At 42.1% G+C, this 25,695-nt stretch overlaps 1 protein-coding gene across 1 annotated transcript in view; it reads right to left on the bottom strand.

The window, feature by feature from the left end:
* Positions 1-25,695, bottom strand: part of PTPRZ1 (protein tyrosine phosphatase receptor type Z1) — a 184,606-nt gene that overhangs the window by 88,078 nt on the left and 70,833 nt on the right. Inside the window, exons 6-9 of the mRNA XM_069976577.1 lie at positions 19,816-19,879; positions 11,147-11,304; positions 9,680-9,830; positions 30-214 (exon numbers count right to left, since the gene is read on the bottom strand). Of these exons, the coding sequence (XP_069832678.1) occupies positions 30-214; positions 9,680-9,830; positions 11,147-11,304; positions 19,816-19,879 (558 nt within the window). The remainder of the gene's footprint in view (positions 1-29; positions 215-9,679; positions 9,831-11,146; positions 11,305-19,815; positions 19,880-25,695) is intronic.

Genomic DNA, 25,695 nt, shown 5'->3' with positions numbered 1-25,695 from the left:
CAAAGAACAAAGTAACCCTGTAAAATTACCAAATCCTGGTAGCCATCTGTCAGATATTCATGTCTCGTTTGGTCTTCTCCTTGTAGCTGCTGGTAATAGACAACATATCTCTCAATAACTGCTTCATAAACAACCCGAGGCCGCTTCCATGTAACTAAAAGGCTTGTGCTGTTCTGGGATTCAGCCTGGACATCATCTGGTTCTGAACTACAAACTAGACAATGTAAGAAAAAAAAAAACAAAAAAAAAAACAAGAGAGTAAAGAGACTGTATCTGTACTCACGTTATCAAATAATAAAAAAACATGTAGATCACTCTGCACTCTAAAGATAAGCAGCCATCCCTATTGTTATAACTTAACAGAAAACCACTGCCCTGTATAAAAACAAAACAAAAAATGCAGCTCTGTATGCTTGGTCATGTTATGTCTTCTGTTCTGATGCAGAATATCTGCTTCAGAAACTAAAAAAGGTTTGATACATTAGAATGGGGATGTTTATGGGTATGTGTTATATGTCATAAAAACTTGACCTATTGTTCAAATCAAGTTTTTATGGCTAACAATTTTTAAAGAATTTGAGATTTTTTTAATTTTCCATATTACAACCTATATTATAAAATAATCCTGAAATCCTGCAGTTTTCATTCTTACCACTAAGCCTAAAACTAATGTAAGACGTCCTGTTCTGTGTTTGATGATGATGAGGAGGATGATGGAAAGTGATTTGTATGAAATTACAGTGAGAGATGGCACTAGTGGAAAAGACAATAGCCACTTAGCCTCCCTTCCCCATAAAATGTCTTTAGTGCAAGTCTTAGACTTTACAGTGCATGCTCACGATTGTCCATTATATCTATGCCCAAGGGGCTTAATATAAGGCATATAACGAAATGCTGTAAAAAAACAGACTGAGAAGGATGTCTGCCTGCATAAAAATGTAATAAAAAAATGCAGTCAGAAAATAGAAACCGATTAGAAAAAGAAATATCAGTATCTGGATCTAATCCATAAAAAAAATCTAGGTTACAGATTCACTTTAAAGGACTTAAGCACTGATTTGTGATAATGCTCTTTGGAAATAGATAAAACTACTATGCATATCCCTTTTAACAGTGGAGCATAAATGGCTTATAAGTCTCCAGAAACCTTTTAGCCCTTCTATCAAGATGAATCCCTATCCCCTCAGTCCCTAGATCACCCTTTCATTTTAGAAATCATGGCACAGAATCCTCTGGGAGCAACATGGTTAATAGTGAGAAAATTAGCCATGGTAAATGCCAGTCTAATGGTGGTTTTACACAGAATGATTTATCGTTCGAATTTGCACGATAACGGTCGAATTCGAACGATAATCGTACGTGTAAACGCAGCGAACGATCAAGCGACGAACGAGAAATCATTCATTTTGATCTTTCAACAACTTCTCAAATCGTCGTTGATCGTTCGCAAAAAATTCGCAGACCGTTTCATGTAAACAGTCTTTCAACGATTTCACCTATGTATGAGATAGGCTTAAGCAATCGCAAAATGATCGCAAAACGATTTTTCCGTACGATGTATCGTTCCGTCTAAACGCTGATCATTATTAAAAAAAATTTGTTCATTCAAATCGTTAATCGTGCGATCGGGCGAATTATCGCTCTGTGTAAAACCATCATAAGTCTGCCAGCAATATACAATTTGAACACTTGAGGGAGCTATATACTAAGAGATCTGTTTAAATCAATCCATGCACAGCCAAGTTCTGTACACTGATTCTCACAAAGTAACTAGTACAACCGGCACAGCATTACTACATTGCTCATCATTTTTTATGCATTTATATCAGGACTCCAACTGGCTAAGTTACATATCAATGAGCAATTTTATCTTGTCCTTTGATAGTAGGGTCTGCTTATTGTACTCTCTGAATTAAACATGAAACAAAAATGTACTTAACACCTAAATAGTATTTATAGGCTAGCTTCTACTTGGTGCTTAGTTCATCATATGTGTCCATTATACACAGAGAATGAAAAAAATCTGCTGAGCGCTGAAAATCCATCCAAAGCACTGTGCTGTTTGTGAATGTAACCAGATTGTGGATCTGCAATTTAGTCAGAAAATTAAAGGGTTATCCAGCGCTACAAAAGCATGGCTACTTTCTTCCAGAGACAGCCCCACTCTTGTCTCCAGCTTGGGTGGGGTTTTGCTGCTCAGTTCCATTAAAATGAATGGAGCTTAATTGCAAACTGCACCTGAAATGGAGACAAGAGTCTTGTTGTCTCTGAAAGAAAGTGGCCATGTTTTTGTAACTCCTTTAAAGGAGTTTTCTGAGAAATTAACATTGATGGCCTATTCACGCTATATCTGATTGTTGGGGTGCCAACTCTCAGCATTCCTGCTAATTAGCAGCACAATGACCGGCCCAAAACAGAAGGCTCTATTTGTGGTGTAGTGGTAGTGCCAGGTTACTGCATCACCATAATCTGTCATCAGATCTGTTGGTGGAATAGGGCCTTTAGTTTTCTTGTTTTTAGAACACCTCCATCATCTGTAAATTCCTTCTGCACCCTTGGGAGATCTTTGACATTTTCTAGCTGTCATCCTGTAGTAATTGTATATTTATACAGTAACTTGTACCTAATGCTATCTTACAGATCTAGCAAGCTCTAGCTTTTAGTATCAATTTATTTTGCATGGGCTATAAACATACTTAATGTGCATGGAAACTCAGTTTACTCATTTACAAACATAATACATAGTTACTTACAGAATTGCTCAATAAAGATTTCCATATAACCTGATCAGCACTGCTACACACAATGTAATGTTGCCATCCATTCTAATCATCGTCACCCGGTTCCTGATACCAGGGCCGGACTGGGACTAAAAAGCAGCCCTGGCAGTCAAACCCTACCAGCCCAGATGCAATACCCCCAGTGTTTGTTTGCAGTGCCCTCATGAGGTAACCAAGCAGCCGGCTGCACAAACGATCTCTATATTGCCACAGTGAGATGTGCAGGTGATAACAATATATTTAACTGCCCGCACAAAAGATCAACTGAACTTGCTGTGTTAAGGCCCTTTTATACAGGCTGATTATCAGCTGAAGGAGCATGTCTATCATTGCTTCTTGCCAATACTCAGCCCGTGTACCGGCCTCAAGAAAGAGCGCAATGCAAGCTGTGGCAAACTCTGATTTACTAGGTAACAACTCTGCCACTCATTTCATATGGTGACCTCCATCATCATCACAAGTAGGAAAAAAGGACCACAGAAACTATGACAGGAATAAGTGTCCACTACCACTACACAAAGAGCGATAAAATGGATAATACATAGGTGCCCTGGAAAGTATGGAATCCTGGCCGGAATGTAAACTATGTAAACTATGTGTATATGCTCCGGCCGGGATTCCATTTATTCACATACAACGTATGTGTTGTATAAATCACGGCCATTGTTGCAAATTGCAACAACGGCTGTGATTTATACAACACATAAGTTGTGTGAACATGGCTTCAGGCAGAATGTGCTATTAGAGAGAATCTGCTACCTTTCTAACCGCCTTATTCAGTGACACCTACCTATGCACATTCATTTATGCATAATCAGGCAGGTCTTTGATGCGCATGTGCAGCAACAGCACAGATGAGCTGCTCTTCCTGCACATGTGCATTAACCCCTTAAGGTCCAAGCCAATTTTCGTTTTTGCGCTTTTGCTTTTTCCATTTTATGTTTAAAAGTCCATAGCGCTTGCATTTTTTCACCTAGAGACTTATATGAGTGCTTATTTTTTGGGAAACCAATTGTACTTTGCAATTACAGGCATAATTTTTCCATAAAATATGTTGTGAAACCGGAAAAAAATCATTTGCGCTGTCAAATTGAAAAAAAAAAAACGAATTTGTTTTGATTTCGGGGAGTTTAGCATTTACGCCGTTCGCCCTATGGTAAAACTGACTTGTTATGCATGTTCCTCAAGTCGTTACGATTACTATGATATATAACATGTATAACTTATATTGTATCTGATGGCCTGTAAAAAATTCAAACCATTGTTAACAAATATATGTCACTTAAAATCGCTCCATTCCCAGGCTTATAGCGCTTTTATCCTTTGGTCTATGGGGCTGTGTGAGGTGTCAGTTTTGCGCCATGATGCGTTCTTTCTACCGGTACCTTGATTGCGCATATACGACTTTTTGATCGCTTTTTATTACATTTTTTCTGGATTTGATGCGACCAAAAATGCGCAATTTTGCACTTTGGTATTTTTTTGCGCTTACGCCGTTTACCGTGCGAGATCAGGAATGTGATTAATTAATAGTTCGGGCGATTACGCGTGCGGCGATACTAAATATGTTTATTTATTTATTTATTTATTAATTTATATTTATAAAATGGGAAAAGGGGGGTGATTTGGACTTTTATTAGGGGAGGGGATTTTTTATTAATAAAAACACTTTTTTACTTTTTTTCTTACATGGACTAGAAGCCCCCCTGGGGGGCTTGTATATAGACAGCACTGATCTCTCATAGAGATCAATGCTGTGTATATACACAGCAAAGATCCATGAGATCGGTCATAGATTGCTATGGCCTGCTGCAGGCCATAGCAATCTACTGCCGAGCCGGGATCAGCGTCATTCCGACGCTGAGGCCCGGCACGGGCAGAAGAACGGATCTCCCCCCCGTGATCGCATCGCGGGGGGGAGATCCGACCCACTAGACACCAGGGATGTTGTGCATAAAGCACTTCAATGCAGCTGTCAGGTTTGACAGCTGCATTGAAGTGCTTAATTAGCCGGCGCGGCAACGGGACCCGCGCCGGCTAACAGAGGCACTGCCCGGCGGGACCCCGCTCTGAACACCCCCCGCAGCGCCATGACGTATCAGATACGTCATGGGTCGCTAAGGGGTTAAAGGCCTGCTTGTTTATGCATAAATGAATGTGCATAGGTAGGTGTCACTGAATAAGGCGGCAAATTGGGCGAGGGAGTGCTCTGGGGGGCTGAAGAACACCCGCAGTGTTCCCAACTAGCTGATCTGCATATTTGCTTTTTGTCCAAAATGACAGGACCTAGGAAAAAAAAAAAAAAAAAAAAAGGAGTCCAGCAGCACAGACATGAGGTACACAGCTGCAGGGGGACATCAGTGGGTTCCTTTAGTTCCTTATAGTTTCTCATTACCTCCTATTGTTGTGACCTCTGTAGGGACTGATTCAGCTTCCACAAGAGTCATGTCACTAGGATGACAGGAATAGGGACTGGAATGACCACCCAGGGTCACTTATCCTCTGTGTTGATATGATGGGCAGCATTTCAGCCCCTATTCCTGTCACCTGGGCTTTTTTTCAATATGCACCCATGGAAAACTGCAGTGCAACCAACTCACCGCCTTCTGGGAAGCCTGGGAGCACCTGAGGGAGCTGAGGAGCACCTGAGGGAGCTGAGGAGCACCTGAGGGAGCTGACCTGCTGCTAGAAGATGGGTAATTCGGCAATATACTCCACTGCATCGCGGGCCCATGCGGGGGCAGGGCTAAAGGTCAGGGGGCGGAGCCTATCTGCACACATAGAATTTATCCCAGCTCAGGACCTTGTTTGAAAATCGGTTTCTGGTACATACCTGGGCCGGGGAATCAGAGGAGACAGAGACCTTCCAACAAGCCCACAGGAAGCTGTCTGCAGGGAAGTTCACTGCTTCAGTCTTCGGTCCTACAGAGGAAGCCAGAACTACTTTCCTGCTTGGCTTTAGACATGTAAGGAGACACAGAGGCAGCAGACAGCTGTGCCTGTGCCCTACTATATATTCAAAAGCTTATCCCATCCTCCTCCTCTTCCTGGCCGTCAGCGACAGCACTGCACTGCTCTGCAGCGTCTAGCATTGAGCGTGCATCACTACTGTGTGATGATGATGACACACTCAGCAGCCGCGGCCCTCAGTGACTGGCTTTCAGAAGCAGCTCAGCCGCTAGGGGCTGCTCTACAGTAATACAAAATTTTAATATGCAGTCCAGGTGGCCCCCCGGACTGGCAATCAGGGCAGCCCATTGGGCATTCGCCCGGCCTGCCAAATTACCAATCCGGGCCTGCCTGAGACCTTGTTTGGTTCACTGAAGGCGGGCCCAGCACCGCTAGTGCACCAATATCTCCTCCCCTCAGTGAAGGGCCAGTCTAGGGACAGACTTCAGGTTATATAGAAATCTTTATTGAGTAATTGTAGTTATACATACGTTTTAAACATCTCTAATAACCTTTAAAAAAAAAAAATTGGACTATACCTTTAGGCTATGTTCAAACACAGTAAAATAATACCAATATACCACCATAATTCTAAGGTGAAAATACTGAAAATTCTGAGTTTTTTTTTATTTTTATATAATAATACACTTTAATGGCTATTGCCCAGCAGTGCACACACCGTTTAGAATAATGGCCGTAATTGATTACAACTGTCCAAATAAGGAACACAGTCATTATTAAACACCTTCTTTTGCAGATATGGCTGTTTTTCTTTTTCACACATTTTTTTATTTGTACTAAAAATTACTGTCATATTTAGCTTTTATTTTACTGTGCCTGAACCGAGCAGTAAAATTAAACCTGACTTTAAAAATCAAGAAGCTCAATTAGGTAAATAATTTTTTAATGACTATACATGCTATAAATAAGCTTCTTGGTATGGAAATAGACCCATACCCTGGAGTGTAGCATAAAATCAAGAGTGCTTTCAGTGAATTAGTTTGGTGTGAGCCCACATTACAATGGGAAGATCATCAGACTAACCAGAGCCAGAATTTCAGAAACTGCCAGCAAAAAAGCATCCTTTACATGTAAGGGACTCATTGACCAAATAGGTCAGAGGAGGATGTGAGGAATTGTTCTGAAGAACAGCTGGTGCACAGTCAAGGAACCTGCAGCTGAATGCAGACGGGTTCTCCAACCAATCTGGTTGTTCACAACTAATCATTTGTTAGCATGGATGGGCTATAACAGCAGACATCCATTTTGAATACCATTGTTGAAACAGGGGAAACAGAAAAGCAGGACTCCAGAGGGCAAAAATTGGATCACTGAGTAGTCGAAAAACATTGCCTGGTTAGCTGAATAGTGATTTCTGTTCCACCTTGCTGATGAATCAATGAACTCTTCCTGTCAGACATAGAGGTCAGGGTGGTGGAGGTGGTGTAATGAGGTTGGACATGTTTCCTTGGTACATTCTGGACCCTCTGATACCTTTGGATAGATGTTTAGCCAGTAGGGCTTATTTAAGCATTGTGGCCAACCAAGTTAATATCTTCATAGCAGCTATGTACCCTAAGGCAAAAAACACTTAGCAGGACAAGCATCATGTCACAAGGGTAGTAGAGTCATGCACTGGTTCCAGAATGTTTTCCTTCCTTTCCTGGCCTTCACTGTCCCACAATCTTAATCCTCAACACAGTGGCGAAAATAGGTGGGGGCAGGGGGGGGGGCTGCCGCTCCCGGGCCCACACTGGCAGGGGCCCACAGAGGTCTCAGCTGTAAATGCTGTGTGCAAAAGGTATTGCTTTTGCATACAGCCTTGGCACATGTGTGTAGTGGGCCCCCAGATGCCATCAGGGCCCGGCAAGTGGGGGCCCCCTGCTCCTGGGGGGCTCACTCGGTCACCGGAAGCTGTATGTGGCCGGGAAAAGCTCTCCTCTCTCACTTCCTCCTGCACGGTGCTGCTGCTGACAGCCCCTCTCCCTCCTCTACTGCACTATGCTGAAACATCCCGTGAGGAAGAGAAGAGAGGGAGGATTGATGGCAGCAGCCAAGGTGTCCTGCCTGTGCATGGCTGCAAGGGACTGAGAAGAGGAGCAGCAGCAGCTCTGACTGACAGTAAGTGTTATTAAAGTGTCTGTCAGGCTGCTGGAATAGGATAGACTATGTAAGGAGGTAGCACAGGCTCCCCCACCTGATGCTGCAGTCTGGGGATCCCTGTACAGGCAGCAGCTTAGGTCGATTGCTTTATAAGTTAATTCCATTTTCAGCCAATAACTGTGACCCCCCTCCCCAGAGTCCAATCCAGCAATGGTTCTTTTTCTTTCTTTTATTTACCCCCTAATAGCCACATACAGTAAATGTATCACACATGTGCCCCAACAGTGCCAAATCCATAGTGTTCATCTTCCCCCCCTTTCCCCCTTAGGGTATGTTCACACTGAGTAATTCAAGCGGAATTCCGCCTGTCTCAGTGTGTTATAGCCCGTCTATGGGAGAGTGTGCGACATGTCACTTCTTTAAGCGGAGATCGGCAGCAGCAGAGGAGCATGCGCTCTCCCATAGACGGGCTATAATACACTGAGACAGGTAGGATTCCGGGGTGGAAAGTTCTGCTGCAGAATTCCACTTGAATTACTCAGTGCTACCATACCCTAAGAGTGCCTGCAGTCTTTTACCTCCAACCATCTTCGTGTATGTTCCCACTATGGATCAAACACTGAAATTTCAAGCAAAGGCAACACGGCGGACTTAATAGCTATTTTTTGTTCCTATGAGCTGAAATAAATCACTGATTTCACCTTCATATCGGAGTGACGTTACCCATTTTTTGGACTTCTGTATATTGCACTATTTTCCACAGTGCTGGGGTGGCACCCGTTCTATACCTTATCCGAGTGCCGTGGATTTTTGCTTTATAGATAGATAGATAGATAGCTGGATAGATAGATAGAATAGAAATATGAGGTACATTGATAGATCCAGTAGGAAACAGATATCTAGCAGCTAATCACATATCTTGAATTGCACACAGATGTACGATCCTAACATGAGAATACAACCAGCTGATATCTTTTACTGTCTAAAAGCTTATTACATAGCTGCTTTCTTCCAAAAACAGCCCCATACCTGCCCTAAAGCTGTGAGCGGTATTACAACTTTGATCCATTCACTTCGCAGCCGCAATACCAGAGACAAATTGAGGAGCAGAGTGGTGCTGTGTCTGGGAGAAGGCAGCTATGTTTATTTAGTCTTGGATAACCCCTTTAATTTTTATATGGCTATATATGTGAAATGAGTAATAAATCACTATGAATAATGTAGCAGAATATACCCTTCATTATTTAGAAAACATTGCCGTCCGCTGAGGTTCCCTATGGGTAACCTAATCAGTTGGGGGCCCACTCAGACTCACTCGCCCCCCTTAGGCTGAACCCCTAGCTACGCCCCTGCCTCAACAGCATCTCTGGGGTAGAATTGTTCACAGCATTGTCAGCACCTCCATCTAATTTGTTTGAGCTAAGTTGGTACACTTAGAATTTTCTGTGCAATTCCAATACTTTACTTATATGACCTTTTGTCTGCATCTTGGTTAGTTTACTATAAAGCCATTGGTATTGTACATAGTAAATCTTCATTCTGTTTCTGCATCATCTCTTTAATTGTCATATGCATGAGCATGGACTAGTGCCTCGCTATGTGGAATAAGCACATAAATGGATACTGACCTTATGTTAGTAAAGAAATGGAAATAAACATAGAATCCAACAGTGAAATGACCACAAAATCCAGACAGCACACTATTAAAAAAGAAAGACTTGTGTCTGCAAATCAATATGTACTTCACTTTATCATAGTGGGCCCACTGAAACCCTGTGCGGACAACCACTATAAAACCTAAGACCCTGAAATACAACTAAATGTTATTCTTCAAATAGGGTAACAACCTGGCTCGAGTATTTCCTCTATTCCAGTATAGGATGAGAACACTTGTCCAGAGAACTTGGAGTGTTGTTGCCTGAAGTTGTTCTGTAGATAATCCATCACCATGACATACCCAGACTGCTGCATTGTGAGGATCTCACAGAAATATTCCAACTGCCAGAAAGAAAAAGATAAAAACAAACATTACGGGGACACTCTGTAGAGCATTGATTAATATACATTACTTTACATTGCTTTAATAAAGTTATATTTCTATGCAAAAAAACTTAATTTAAAACAAAGGTATTTTTATACATTATTTTACACTGAGAGGCAGGAGTAAGAGGTAACACAGGCCTTGTTGCCCCGTAATGCTGCCACTCAATGTACAATAATGTATAAAAAAAATTATACATTTATGTTAATAAAGTTATTTTACAAAATAACATAATTTTTTTAAAAATACATAGCTTTAAAAAAGTTAACATTCATTACTCTCTGGAGTATCCCTTTAAACACAGATATTATTTTCCTTACCAGTGCCAATTCACTATATACAAGTACCTATTGCACCTATTATAAGGAGCCTTTAGGGTACTATTTCACGGGCCGAGGAGGGCCCGATCAACGATGTAAACGAGCGCCGATCTGCTAGATCGCCGCTCGTTTACTGGGCCTATTCCACGGCCCGATGATCGTTGAGCGAGGGCTGCAGGGACATCGTTACCGATGTCCTTGCAGCCCTTGCAGCATACATTACCTGTCAGGTCTTCTGCTCCGCTCAGTCTTCCTCCCCAGGTCCCTCGCGCTCTAGCTTCAGAATGGCCTGTCAGTGGGGGTCCCGGCCTGTGATTGGCTGAGCGCTCCATCAGCTGACAGGCCATTCTGAAGATAGAGCGCGAGGGACCCGGGGAGGAAGACAGCGCGGGCTTTTTAAACATGATAGTAATAAGCCTGTTCAGCAGATATCCTCATGCAAAAGGCCCTTAAAGTGTATCTGTCATGACACCACGCTGCCAGGTCATCGGTGAGTTCCTCTCTTTATCTGGGAGTTCGAGTCTCCATGGATGCAAACACGCATTGAGACCATAATGGCGCAACCCCTATTGGATCCAACATCTTTATTTTATCTTTAAAGGGGTTGATCTGATCTATCAGATATGTGATGGATCCCACTGATAAAGTCTTTGATCTTGGTCACGCATTGAGTTCCACAACGGTTATTTCTGTTCCATCATTCCAAGGTAGCTGCCATTCATTGAATTCCCCTTCACCTAAAATGTCTTCACATTCCCACATTTCAGTAACATCATTTTATTATGGGCCAAAGGCTTTTCAGCTCTGTCAAGCCCTACTTTTCTGGAGACCAGTGGCTTTTTCTAGACAGTTTTCATAAATGATGCTCAACTATACCTGAGAATCCTTTTGAATAGATATCCCCTTTAAGTCTTTTTTTGTGACCTTAAGTGATGTAATATGCGCTGGCTTACCTGGGCTTCAGAAATGGTTACTGTGTCCTTAAATACAATCCATTCTACTGTTTCTGTGCATGGGGGAGTTGTTAGTGATCCATTGTATGTATAATATTTGTCTGTGTAGGATGGCAGAAGGTCTAGCAAAACAAACGGTTCTAGTTCAGCCTTCTTACCTATATAAAAAAAATTAGGAAAATGTTTATTTTAAAGAAAAATTTTTACAAGAAAATTTTTAGGAACATTTTCAGGTTAAAAAAAATTAATATTTATATTATGATTTAGTCCTAGAAAAAACAAACCAAAAAAAAAAAAAACTCAGACCTGGAGGCGTATTTATAACAGAGGGTATTATAACCCCTTAGGGACCAAGCCTATTTGGGCCTTAATGACCAGGCTCATTTTTCAAAATCTGACCTGTCTCACTTTATGTGCTTATAGCTCATTGATGCTTTAACTTATGCTAGCGATTCTGAGATTTTTTTTTCGTAACATATGGTACTTTATGTTAGTGGCAAAATTTGGTCACTGTCTTGTGTTTTTTTGTGAAAAACATCAAAATATCATGAAAAATTTTAAATATTTGCACTTTACGAACTTTGAAATTCTTTGCTTCTTAAAAAAGAAAGTCACATGACAAAAATTAGTTAGTAAGTCACATTATGAATATGTCCTCTTTATTTTGGCATAATTTGGTAAACATATTTCACCTTTTTAGGGTGTTATGGGGCTTAGAAATGTATCAGCAAATTATGAAATTTTCATGAAATTTCCAAAACTGATTTTTTTTAGGCACCCGTTCTTTTTTTAAGTTGATTTAGGAGGCTTGTATATTGTAAACTCCCATAAGTGACCCCATTTTGGAAATTAGACACCTTAAATAATTAATCTAGGGGTATAATGAGCATTTTAACCCTACAGGGGCTGGAGGAAAGTATTCACAATTAGGCCGGAAAAAAATGGAAAATAGAAATTTTCCAATAAAATATTTGTTAAGATTAAAGTATCTCATTTTCATAAGCAACATGAGAGAAAATGCACCCTAAATTTTGTAACGCAGGTTCTCCTGAGTACAATGGTACCCCATATGTGGGCGTAAACCACTGTATGGGCACACAGCGGGGCTCAGAAGGGAAGGAACGACAATTAGCATTTCCAGTTCAGATTTTGCTGAAGAATTTTCTGAGCGCCCGGTGCGTTTGCAGCTCCCCTGTAGTGTCAGCAGAATAGAACCCCCACAAAAATCACCCCATTTTGGAAAGTACACCCCTCAAAGAATAGATCTTGGGGTGTGGTGATCATTTTGACCCCATAGGTATTAGAGGAAAGTATTCAAAAGAAGACAGTAAAAATGAAAAAAATAGAATTTTTCCAATAATATGTTTGTTTAGTTTGAAATTTCTCAATTTCACGAGGAACAGGGAAAAAAACTCACACCAATATATGTAACGCAGGTTATCCTGAGTAGAACGGTGCCCCATATGTGGGCATAAACCACTGTATGGGCACACAGCTGGCCTCAGAAGGAAGGGAGTGCCAATTAGCATTTTCAGTGCATGATTTTTCTGAAGAAGTTTCTGAGCACCAGGTGCGTTTGTAGAGCCCCTGTAGTGTCAGCAGAATAACCCCCCCCATAAAAGTCACCCCATTTAGGAAAGTACACCCCTCAAAGAATTCATCTTGGGGTGTGGTGACCATTTTGACCCCACAGGTATTGGAGGAAAGTATTCAAAAGAAGACAGTAAAAATGAAAAAAAAAAAAAATTGAATTTTCCCAATAATATGTTCCTTTAGTTTGAAATTTCTCAATTTCACAAGGAACAGGGGAAAAAAATCACCCCAATATATGGAACGCAGGTTCAGTGCATGATTTTTCTGAAGAAGTTTCTGAGCACCAGGTGCGTTTATAGAGCCCCTGTAGTGTCAGCAGAATAACCCCCCCATAAAAGTCACCCCATTTTGGAAAGTACACCCCTCAAAGAATACATCTTGGGGTGTGGTGACCATTTTGACTCCACAGGTATTGGAGGAAAGTATTCAAAACTAAACTGTAAAAATGAAAAAATTTAATTTTTCCAATAACATGTTTGTTTAGTTTGAAATTTCTCAATTTCACGAGGAACAGGGGAGAAAACTCACCCCAATATATGTAACGCAGGTTCTCCTGAGTAGAACGGTACCCCATATGTGGGCATAAACCACTGTATGGGCACACAGCAGGGCTCAGAAGGGAAGGAGTGTCATTTTAGTTACAGGCAACTTGTGGGTGTTTACTGGCTATCTGGGGTGGTAATGGACAATCTCGGGGTGTTAACTGGCTATCTGAGGTTGCGAAAGGGAATCTGGTGTGGTTATGGGCAATCTGGGGTGGTTACGAGCAGTCTGTGCCAATCTGGGTAGGTTACGGGCAATCTGGGCTGGTTACGGGCAGTCTGGGGGTGTTTACTGGCTATTTTGGGGGGTACGGGCAATCTGGTGGTGTTCACTGGTGATCTGGGGTGGTGACGGGCAATCTGGTGGTGTTCACTGGTGATCTGGGGTGGCGACCGGCAATCTGGGGTGGCGACAGGCAATCTGGGGTGGCCACGGGCTGTCTGCAATGGTTACGGGCAATTTGTGGTGGTTACGGGCTGTCTGGGGGGGTTACGGGCAATCTGGGTGGTTACAGGCAATCTGGGGAGGTGACGGGCAATCTGGGGAGGTGACAGGCAATCTGGGGAGGTGACAGGCAATCTGGGGAGGTGACAGGCAATCTGGGGAGGTGACAGGCAATCTGGGGTGGTTACAGGTAATCTGGGGTGGTTACAGGTAATCTGGGGTGGTTACGGCTAATCCGGGGCGGCTTTTGACTTTGGTGACAGGGGTAAAAAAGTGCCGGCGCCATTTGGAACAAGCGATCAGCGGTATATAGTATATACTGCTGATCGCTTGTACTGGGACCACACCGGGTGGTCCCTGATCATTGCCCCATGCTCTCTGCCACCTCCGGTGGTGGAGAGAATGGAGCTTTGATCATTTTTAGGAATCCATCACTGTGAACAGAGTCTGTTCACAGTGATGGTGGCGGCCATCTTGGATCAGATGGCCGTCCAGTGAGAGGAGGGTCAGTGACCAGGTCACTAGGGTTAATTCTGGGGACAGGGGGAGACATGTTTTTATCTCCTCTCACTGTGGATTCACTGTGAGAAGAGATGAAAGCGTTCAGCTGCGCTGGCAACTGGTACTGGTAATAACGGCGATCGCCGGAGAGGGGACTGGCCGGGACTGACCACACATTCTACCCCAACCCCTCAGCTACCTCCGATAGCTGAGAGGAGGGGGCTGCGAGCATTACCGGCGCTGCTGCACTATTCTGCGTCATCGCCATAAAGAGCTGATGGCAGCAGAATAGAGCCCATTAGTGATCGCCGTAAAAATCCGTATCGGCGGTCACTAATAACATAATACATGTATTCTCTGGGTGGTTACGGCGATACCACATTTGTGTAGTTTTTTTTTTTAACTATTACCGCTTTGGCGCAATAGAAACTATCTTCCTAGCAAAAACCTACATTGCAAGATCCATAGCGTTCTTATCTTTTGCGCGACAGAGCTGGTTTTGGGCTTATTTTTTGCGGGAAGATCTGTAGTTTCTATTGATACCAAGTTTTATATGTATATGACTTTTTGATCTCTTTTATAACGTATTTTCTAAAGCAGATTGATAAAATACTGCTATTCTGGTACTGTTTTTTTTATTTTTTTTTACAGCGTGTGTCATGCGGTGTAATTATTGATATAGTTTTATAGATTGGGACGTTATGGACGTAACGATACCAAATTTGTATATGATTTGTGTTTTTGATCACTTTTATGTCAACTTTTATTGTGTATGGGGAATGTAATGCATTTTTATTATTCGGGGGGGGGGGGCTGTGTTGTGTTTGGTGCACACTTTATTTTTACTTTTACACTAGTGTACATTACTGTACACTAGTGTAAAATACTTAGATCACTGATACAATACACTGCAGTCCCTAATGTACTGCAGTGTATTGTATCATGCCTCATGCTGACAGGCAATAGCCACGGCCACTCCTGTCAGCATGAGGCATCTCCATGGTGACCCCGGGGGCCTTCATTAGGACCCTGGATCACCATAGAGACCACCAGGACAACGGACGGCACCACGGGACATCGAGATCGCGTAAGTGACCCGTGGCGCCGACCGGGACACACCGGCACCCGTTAGATGCCGCTGTCATGGTTTGACAGCGGCATTTAACAGGTTAAACTGCCCACAGCGGAGAATCCTCCGCTCCGGGCAGTTACAGGAGGGTGTCAGCGGTCACACTGACCGCTGATCACCCGCTCTGCTGCCGCCGCCGGGCGGTAATTTGTTCCGATGCACCCGCCGTTAAAAGGCGTACGCATCGGAATACAGCCCATTAGTGGCAGCCGTGAATATACGTGCGGCGGTCACTAAGGGGTTAAAGGGATAGTTCAGCAAAAATTATTTTTACTTCATATCAACTGGTGCCAGAAAGTGGTGCCAGAAAGTGCCAGAGATTTGTGATTTACTTCTTTAAAAAAACACTCAAGTCTTCAAGTATAAGCTACTGTATGTCCAGCAGGAAGTTATATATTCTCTCCGATCTGACACAAAGCTTTCTACTGCCACCACTGTCCCTGTCAGGAACTGTCTAGAGCAATAGCCAATCCCCATAGAAAACCTCTCTCTCCCTCCAGACTGGAAAGAATACCACTTCCTGCAGATCATGCAGCCTCTGAAAATTACTGGAATACTGGATTTTCTAAGACAAGTAAATGATAAATCTCTGGCACTTTTCGGCACTAGTTGATTTAAAAGAATTTTTTTTATTTTTGCTGAACTACCCCTTTGAGTAAAGCGTAACAGACTTATACTGTGGAGTATTGTCCCTGGATACAGTTTTGCCATGATTAGCAAAAAATAAATAAAATGCTTTTTTACCACGATTTTGCACAGATCAGAGTATCATGACATTATATGAACACTACACTAGTGCTGCCATATGAACAGTAGGGTGGGGGGTGGGGGGCAGGATTGGAGAACAGCCCGGGGCTTATGGTAGAGTTAATACGCCCCTGCATGACAGTCATAACAAATATGTATGAATATATGTTTATCTGACTAGTTTCTGAAGGAAACACCTTCACATTTGCCTACCTCTACATAACGAATGCTCTTTAATGTTGTCTTGATTTCTAGAAAATAGGAATTAATGTTTATAGTGTAATTCAATGCAACCTCCACTAAGAAAATGAAAGCTTATCAAAAGTAATAGAAATATGTACAGTATAAATATGAGGTTATTACAGACCATTACACAGAAGTCTACTTGTTCTCCCCACACTGTGCTCCCCACAGTAAGCAAAATGACACAGACTACTTTTAAGAAAACAGATGAGAAACTTTCTGCCTTTCTGCTGGGGAATCTAAAATCCTTGTACAGGAGACCATAACAGACATATACACCTTCATCCTCCTAGGTGCCCTTTAATGGGCAGTAACTCCTCAAACTGTCTTAGAGGGTTATACCCTTTTAATGCATGCATCAATGTATGTGTAGCCCTGGTCACACAATTATCAAGCTCTGTAGTAGGCGTGGGTCAGGCCGTCTAACGTGGCCGTTACTAACATGGACAGACAATGTTTCTTGTCCTGCATTGTTCTGTATGTATTGAGATGTAAATTACTTTACAATAACAATAAAAGACAAAGGCAAGTTAAGGGGGAAAAAATACAAAGAAATTACCCAGTGCTGCCTAAGTATAAATTTTTTTTTGTGTGTGTGTGTTTACTGCATTTACTACAACGGTGCCAAGGAGGCCAATCCATGCCCTTGTTGTTTCGCTTAAAGTGCACTTGTCATTTTAAAAACGTTTGTCATGTCATATAGACATGTCAAAAGTTATGATCTTTCCGGGTCTGAGCGGTCCGTTACCGGCTCTCTGTCAGTGACAGAGAGTCGGGAGAGAACCATGCTTAGCGTGGCTCTCTACCAGCTCATTCTCACAATCGGTATGGGTCTGAACGCTCAGACCCGGACTGATCAAAACTTTTCACATGTCTCAATAAAGTGAAAATTTTTTTGAAAAGACATTGACACTTTCAGTGGAAATTGCTACTGGCCCCATATACCCCTGCAGTTACATAATGTTTATTTTTTATTTCATAAATACCTCATAAACACCAAAACTGGTAGGAGATGGAGCCATAGGACATAGGATTTTTTACCTGATGCAAATTAGGTAGGCAACATAAAATCGTCCATGCGAGAAACATACTGAGTCTCGTTTAATGCCAACCAGCTGCAGTGATAAGCCTTGGGCTTTATTTATCACTGCAAATGATAGAATGATAGCCTTTCAGCCAAGCATGGCCTTCATCAGCTAAGCGATGAAGGCCATGCTTGGCCAAAATGCGCCTGTTTGAACCTGATGTCAGTTGCACTTCAATAAAATAGCAGAATATATTTGGTGAGTGCGGGGTCTTCTCTACTATATGTCTGGACATGCAACCTGCACAGTATCAGTTCAGTATGATGAAAGTTCTAGAAGTGACAGGATGGCAAGTGCAGTGCAGTGTGGGTCTACAAAGGAAGTGGGGAATTTGGATCATTGTTTCATAATTAAATTCCTTACAAAGAAAGAAATCCTTGAAAGAATGATTGTTGTATATGGTGATGATGCACCTTCCAACTATAATGTTAAAGGAGTTGTCCAGCGAAAAACATTTTCTTTCAAATCAACTGGTGTCAGAAAGAAAGATTTGTAATTTACTTCTATTTAAAAATCTGAAGTCTTCCCATACTTATAAGCTGCTGTATATCCTGCAGGAAGTGCTGTTTTATTTACATTTAGAAACAGTGCTCTCTGCTGCCACCTCTGTCCATGTCAAGAACTGTCCAGAGCAGCAGCAAATCCCCATAGAAAACCTCTCCTGCTCTGGACAGTTCCTGTCTCGGCCAGAGATGTCAGCAGAGAGTACTGTGTCTGAATAAAAATAAAACAAAATTTCCTGAAGGACATACAGCAGCTGATAAGTATGGGAAGACTTGATATTTTTAAATAGAAGTAAATTTCAAATCTATATAACTTTCTGACACCAGTTGATTTGAAAGAATTTTTTTTTTTTCGCTGGACAACGCCTTGAAATTTTGGGGCCAGCAGTTTAAATAGCCAACCAATTCAAATGACTCATGTTTCGGGCAACCTATCAAAGCATCTTTAGAGGAAATGTATTATAAAGTCAGTGTTATAGCTCTTGAATTAAGCATTCCAGTTGGCACAATTTCCAGTATCATTCATGTTTATTTGATGTCAAAGGTCAGTTCCTGGTGGGTGCCATGAATGTTGATGCCTGAACAAAAACACACTGCCAGCTACTTAACCAAGAGAGTTTAGACATGTTTGTAGAAAATCCAGTACATTTCTATCCTTGAAATGTTGTGGCTGATGAAACCTAGGTCTAAAACCAAGCACAAGGGGCCACTAACTCCAAACAACTTTTGCATACAGCAGTTAGCTGTAAAGATAATAGTGACGATTTTTTGGGATACAGAAGGGGTTATTACTAGAATTCATGCCACACAAGACAATAATTACTGCAGACACCTGTGCTTCAACAAGTAAGGCATTACGTGAGGCAATCAAAGAGAAATGTGTGGGAAGTTGTCAGCAGGTATGTTACTGCTTTACGACAATGCGCCAGCTCACAAGTCTAGCAAATCACAAGCTGCTACCAGGGAATGCAGCTTTATGGGGCTGAACCATCCCCCCTCAGTCCAGACCTGGCTCCTAGTGATTACTTTCTCTTTAGTACCCTGTGTGGGCAACAATTTCCTGATGATAATGTAGTTAAAGAGGCAGTAACAGGGCTCCTGCAGAAGCAAGACGTTTCATCCTATTCTCCCATCACTGGAGGCAAAGGGGAATAAATGTGTTGGAATCCAAGGGGGATTACACGGAAAAGTATTAAATTGAATCTTCTTAGTAAATTTTGTGTTCCTATATTTAGGAAGATTGTAGCCCACCCCTTGTAAGATAGCTTGATAAATCACCAAACTGTTCAGGCATTTGGTCTCCTATAGAGCACAGGCTATGTAATGACTGATAAAAGAGAACCACAAATGGCGACTGGTGTGTATTCCTGGAAAGGTCAGGACCTTGACATAAACCTTCCGGGGCACCCTACATGCCATAATTAGGGTCATATGGTGCGTTTACACAGAGAGAGTTATCTGACAGATTTCTGAAGCCAAAGCAAGGAGCGGATTTGAAAAAAGGAGAAATGTCAGTATTTCCTTCATTTCCTGTGTGTGTAAACGCACCAAAACAGCTGAGGAGTTTGGACGCCTACAAAGGATGGATGGACAGGAAGACAGGTGGTGGAATGGTACACACTATTTGATCAAATACTAAGTATGCTAATTTATTTTATAACAGAATTGTAATTTAAAATATCAATATTATGTGTATATTGGCATTGCGGGGTGCTGTTATATATTTCTTTGTGTTCGTTTGTGTTTGTGTTGACCAATTTTTAGTTTGTCACTTATACAATATATGGTAGATAGACACACACACACACACACAAAACAAAAAGGGACAACTTATATGGTTAAAAAAAAAAATACCTCCAGAAAGCAAAATGACAAACTTACCAAACCGATGGACGCTATCAACTCCATTGATGATTGCATTATAATTGGTGTTCTCTTGACCAATCTGTATTAACATAAAATAAATATATGATTAAGAAAAAGTATAAAACTGAGAAAAATAAAAAGAAATACAGCAGTTGATCTATTCTACAGTACATACATTTATTTGCTTGATTAGCATTATTGATATCCAGACCCATTAGATCAGGGGTGGCAAATCTCAGAACTTCCGTCTGACCCCCCGTAAAACACAGTGTATACCATGCTCCACTCTCCTGTGTGGATGCTACTAGTCTATACCCGCCCACAGTGTCTGCATTACTGTACCCGTCACCTGTCCCTGCGCAGTAGTGAGTTTAGACTGCTAATAACTTAATTTAATAATGTACCTTTAGGACAGCCCAACATGGATTACAACCCCCACCATGCACATATTTAATGCAGCTGTTAGGACTCGGGTTGTGTGTTCGGCTGTGTTCATAGCATGCTATACTCTGCTCTGCTGTTCCTGGTTGTAGCAGTGTCCAGTTTTGCACTCCACCTGCTGATCAGCACTAGCTGTTTGCAATCTCAGTGATTTGACTGACAGCTGACTCGCCCAGTTAGCTTTCAGTATCTGGGTTGGGCTGGGACTTTTAGTCCTATAAGTCTTTCATTCTGTCTCATGTTCTCTGCCTGTGATAGTGCGTTGACCCAGCATCTCCTGACCGTGTTTATCTAGTATTTCTGACCTCGCTTTTGGATTCTGATTTTGTACCTTTACTGCCCGTTTGTTGCCGACCCTGACCGCTGACTATTCTATTATTATGTGAGTTCGTCTTGTTTTGTGTTGCACTTGTTACAGCATAGGGAACGTTTTCCAGTTGTCCGCAGTTATCTAGAACTGTTGTGGCAAGTAGGTAGGGCCAGCTGGGGTGGGTGCCAGTTGCAGGGCTGCACTCGTCTGTTGTCTTCCCAGACCCCTACCTGAAAGCAGCATGGCGAATCCATGTGAAGATGTCCAAAGTGTAGAATAATTAATAATATAGACAGATTCACATGGATTACAGCACTATGTTGCAGGGTGAGGGTTGTAATCCATATGAGGCCATCCAAAAACTACATGTGCAAAGGATGCTGGCTGTATATAACAGTGGACACAGAAGTCTGCTTCTGGCAGGTTAATACTGTAGATGCCATCGTTCAGAATATGGAGACCTTAAAAAAAAAATTAACAGGTAAAACTAGGTAAACTGGCAATAGCTGTGATCATACTGACCCGCAGAGCATTATTATAGATGGAGCATCAGGGCAAACTGCACTGTTATCATGTCTGCAAATTATTTTATTAATATCCAAATGGCTTTTGGCAGAAAAAAAACTTCAGGAAAGTGCAACTGAGAACCTAATGTTCTCTTCTATTTGCAAAATGTATACAACATGTAACTAATACAATGTGAAGAATAAATATACTGTAACACTTCACAGTATTTTTTGTTGGGTTCAAGATACTGAGCTTCCTGCTTTGCCTCCTAGTCTCTTGGTTTCAGTAAGGGTATATGCACATGGAGTAATTGGCATGTCAATTGTTTGGGTGGACAGCGAAATACGCCAGAGCATATTATGGAGCCGTGGGAGAGGGAACGGGAGTGTACAGGGACGGGCGTCAGATTCCGCACAGAATTACTCTGTGTGCGTATACCCTAACACAGTTGTCCAATAATACAGGGTTATTTGTAGGGGGTAAGGCAGCGATGGAAATTAAGGAGCACAGATGCAGCACAGCTGAGACTCTATGATGTAGCATAGCAGATGTGAAAAACCTGATTTGATTGTAAATTTTCTTTTTATTTCACTTAGAAAAAGGATTGCAAAAACCCTAAGCAATAAAGGTAAATGCAACTGCCTTTTCATCATCTTATAAAAGCTATTTACAAGGTATTTTTTCCACAAAAGAAGCTGCAAATTGTACAAACTCTGTTAGACAATACAGAATCAAAGAGTGCTCACTGCTCATATAGCTGTATACATTCCATGTGGCACACCCAGAGATTGCTTAACACACTGCACAACATCACCTATCTATAGATGCATTATCTGCTGATGACTATGTACTGTCATGGAAACACTAAAAGATTCCTTCCACAAATATGGCAGTTTACAGGCATCTAACATATAATCTCATCTAATTTCAGCTATCAGGGACTTTACCTACTAAAGCCAGTTACAGCTTAAACAATTCTCTTTGCTTAAATAATCCTGTTTACTTTAAATACCTTATTTAGTAAAAGTGTCTGACATGTTCTTACTAGTTAGTAAGACACCTAAAGGTCCCCAGCACACACTCCTACACACCAATACAAGTTGAGCTGGGACCTCTGATTGCTATATTAACAAGAGTATCTAATGCTGCGTTTACACAGAACGATTATCGTGCAAATTTGAACAATAATCGTTCCGTGTAAACGCAGCGATCAAGCGACAAGCGAGAAATCGTTCATTTTGATCTTTGAACATGTTCTCAAATCCTCGTTGTTCGTTCGCAAAAAATTTGCAGATCGTTCTGTGTAAACTGTCTTTGACCGATTTAACCTTTGTGCGAGATAGGCTTAAGCGATCACAAAAACGATTTTTCCGTACAATATATCGTTCCGTCTAAACGCTGATCGTTGTTAAAAAAAATCGTTACTTCGAAATAGTTAATCGTACGATCGGGTGAATTTTGCTCTGTGTAAACCCAGCATTAAAAGTCTGAGAAATGATCCAGGGTATGGAAATGTAATTTTTATTTGCTAATTTGTGCAAGTGATGGGCATGCAATTTTGTCTTTGAGTGGTCACTGCAACAGGACATATAACTACGCAAACCATTATATGCTTATTCTGACACAATGATCAGTTTGATCAAACTAAATTATAAGAACTGCTATGACTCATAACTCAGCAGTGTTTTTCAGCTATGATCTGGGGGTGGATGTAAGATAAAGTCTTGTCAGTTTCGCAAGGGCTTTGCTTTGTATAATGAAATTCCAAATCATGACAGTCTTTTATTGAGTTTTATTGTTTCCATGGAAAAGAAACTGTGCTGAAAGGTTTTTGCTGTTATTTATGAAAGATTGTCACGACTATCCTATGTAAATTCTTTGCCATTAAGTCTGACATACCCTTCATGAAAGACTTAGAATGTTATGTAGTTGCCATTTTAAAGTCAATCGCAGGGCAAAGTTTCAGTATGAATAAAATGGAGTTACCATGCTTAAAGAGGACCTGTCACCCCCCGTGCCGGGGTGACAGGCTCCCGACCCCCGTTTCAGCCCCCTATACTCACCTGATCCCGCCGGGTCCCGCTTTTGGATCCGGTCGGGACACGGAGATATCAGCTCCCGAAGCCCGGCGCGCGCTCTGACAGGAGAGTCCAACGCTCATAGAGAATGAATGGGGAGTCCGATGCTCCGTCGTTTTCTATGGGCAGCGGACTCTCCTGTCAGCGCACGCTCCGGGCTTGGGGAGCTGATATCTCCGTGACCCGACCGGATCCAAAAGCGGGACCCGGCGGGATCAGGTGAGTATAGGGGGGGTCGGGAGCCTGTCACCCCGGCAGGGGGGGGTGACAGGTCTCCTTTAAAGGGGTTGGCCACTTTATAGTAAAATAGGTCAGTACAAAGTATTAGTAAAAGTACTCACTGTATACTGTATACTGACAGCAGCTCCCGGTGTACCTCATAGAGCTAAAATCAGACTTCCCTTCACCAGGCTGTGCTGCCCTGCTCTGTTTGGTTTCAGTCCATAAAATGGCTGACATGGAGGAGCATGTGACCATGCCCTGTCCCCTGTCTCCTCCATAGACATATACAGGCTCAGTGGTGGACACTGGGGGCGGGGCACAGTCACATGCTCCTCCATGTAAGCAATCTTATGGATCAAAACACCACAGAGCGAGCAGCCCAGCCTGGAGTCTGATTTTACCTCTATGAGGTACACAGGGAGCTGCTGTCAGTATATACAGTGAGTACACTTACTAATACTGTACACTGAGCTATTTTACTATAAAGTAGCCAACCCCTTTAAGTTACTATGGTCGCTCAAAGACAGGTTTATCAGATGTTTGGTACACTAAATGTCCTTATCATTAGAGATGAGCGAATCGGTTCGCCTGGTATGGGATCCGGTTCGGATTTTCCTAAAAATCCGAGTCCGATCGGATTCGGATTTTTGAAAATCCGCGCCGATTTTTTTTTTCTTGCTTTCTAAAATGGCAGCCGCCATTCTAGAAAGCGCTTTCCCATGATGCCCAGAACACATCCAATCCCCAGGGATCTTGTACTAGCCCACCCCCTGTGTGACGTCGGTATTGCTTTAAAAGGAGCGGTCACATGACTGCACCACGCAGTGTGTAAAGGTTCAGGTGTATAGGATTGTATCTTAAAAAAAGTGCTATATACCCAATTTCTATACTTGGACCCTTCTGATTGAAAGTGTGTATATCACATCCCTCTTATCCTGAGAAACTAAAATACCTGGTTCAGGTGTATAGCATTATATCTTTAAAAAAAGTGCTATATACCCAATCGTTGACTACTGTTGCTCCTGCCTGGCCTCCATGTTGGCTACTGCTGATCCTGCCTGCCCTCCATGTTGACTACTGTTGCTCCTGCCTGGCCTCCATGTTAGCTACTGCTGATCCTGCCTGCCCTCCATGTTGGCTACTGCTGCTCCTGCCTGGCCTCCATGTTGGCTACTACTGCTCCTGCCTGGCCTCCATGTTGACTACTGCTGCTCCTGTACTGGCCTCAAATGACTATTGCTGGACCTCCACTGGCCTCCAATGACTACTGCTGCTCCTTCACTGTATTTGTGACCTTTTTCCTGCATAGACCCTGTAATGGTGACTTTCCTGCATAGACCCTGTAATGGTGAATATTGAAGTCTAAAAAAAAAAAATTGACTTTGAGATATCGAAAAGATAATGATGTTACTGTCATGTAGAGCCCTAAATTCAACCAAATACACTACCCCCATATCATATAGATGCTTTAAACTGTGAAATTCGAAGAAATCCAAAATTTGGTCGGACCGAACTTTCCGAAAAAATCTGAAAGTCCGGTTGGACCGAACTTATGAAAAGTTCGCTCATCTCTACTTATCACCTAGTAAAAAAATGGCTGCAAGATAAATTATGGGCTGGTTTATGAAAGGCATACTCCGGTATAAGAAAATTTTATTTAGATAAAACTATCACCCAAAGATATATAGCATAATAATATAGTGCTATCACTAACAGTAATGGCTTCAGCGTGACTTTTCCAGCTTCCCTTCTGACCAGAAACAGAAAATAGCAGAACTACAAAATATTGTCTGCTCCTCCCTCTCTTAGTTGATAACGCATCATCCTCTGATGTCACTCTATCCCCACTCCCTGAGTGATGTCACCATCTCTGACCAGTCCCTCCTGTCTACTTCCAACCCTCTCTGCCATATATCCAGATATATATTTATTAAGACATTTCGGGAAAGTGAGGTGTCATTACCGCATGCTGCCTTAGGCCAGATTCACATGCACCGAATCCGCATTGGATTTCACACTGCGAATTTACAGCAAAATCCGCTACAGATCCCTTGCCTGTTAGTTTCTATGATAATTGACATCCCTCTGTGAGTATAACCCCCCCGCTGGCCCCAGACAGCTCATTAACACACATTACAAAGTTATATAACTTTGTAATGTGTGTTAATTAAGCATAAAAAGAAAAACGGCACACTACCCCTTTAAGCGATACTGCCCCCCATGCCTATAGAGATATTGTAACTGCTGAATAGCACTTCATAAATGTATTTTGCATTTGTGACAGATAGTGTTGAGGAGACTGGGCCCAGAGTCCCATGCTCTTGGAATGCTATGCTT

The sequence above is a fragment of the Dendropsophus ebraccatus genome, chromosome 1 (genome assembly GCF_027789765.1).
Source record: "Dendropsophus ebraccatus isolate aDenEbr1 chromosome 1, aDenEbr1.pat, whole genome shotgun sequence".
NCBI lineage: Eukaryota > Metazoa > Chordata > Amphibia > Anura > Hylidae > Dendropsophus > Dendropsophus ebraccatus.
The sequence above is the reverse complement of the archived record's forward strand: the minus strand, read 5'-3'. Positions and strand labels throughout refer to the sequence as shown.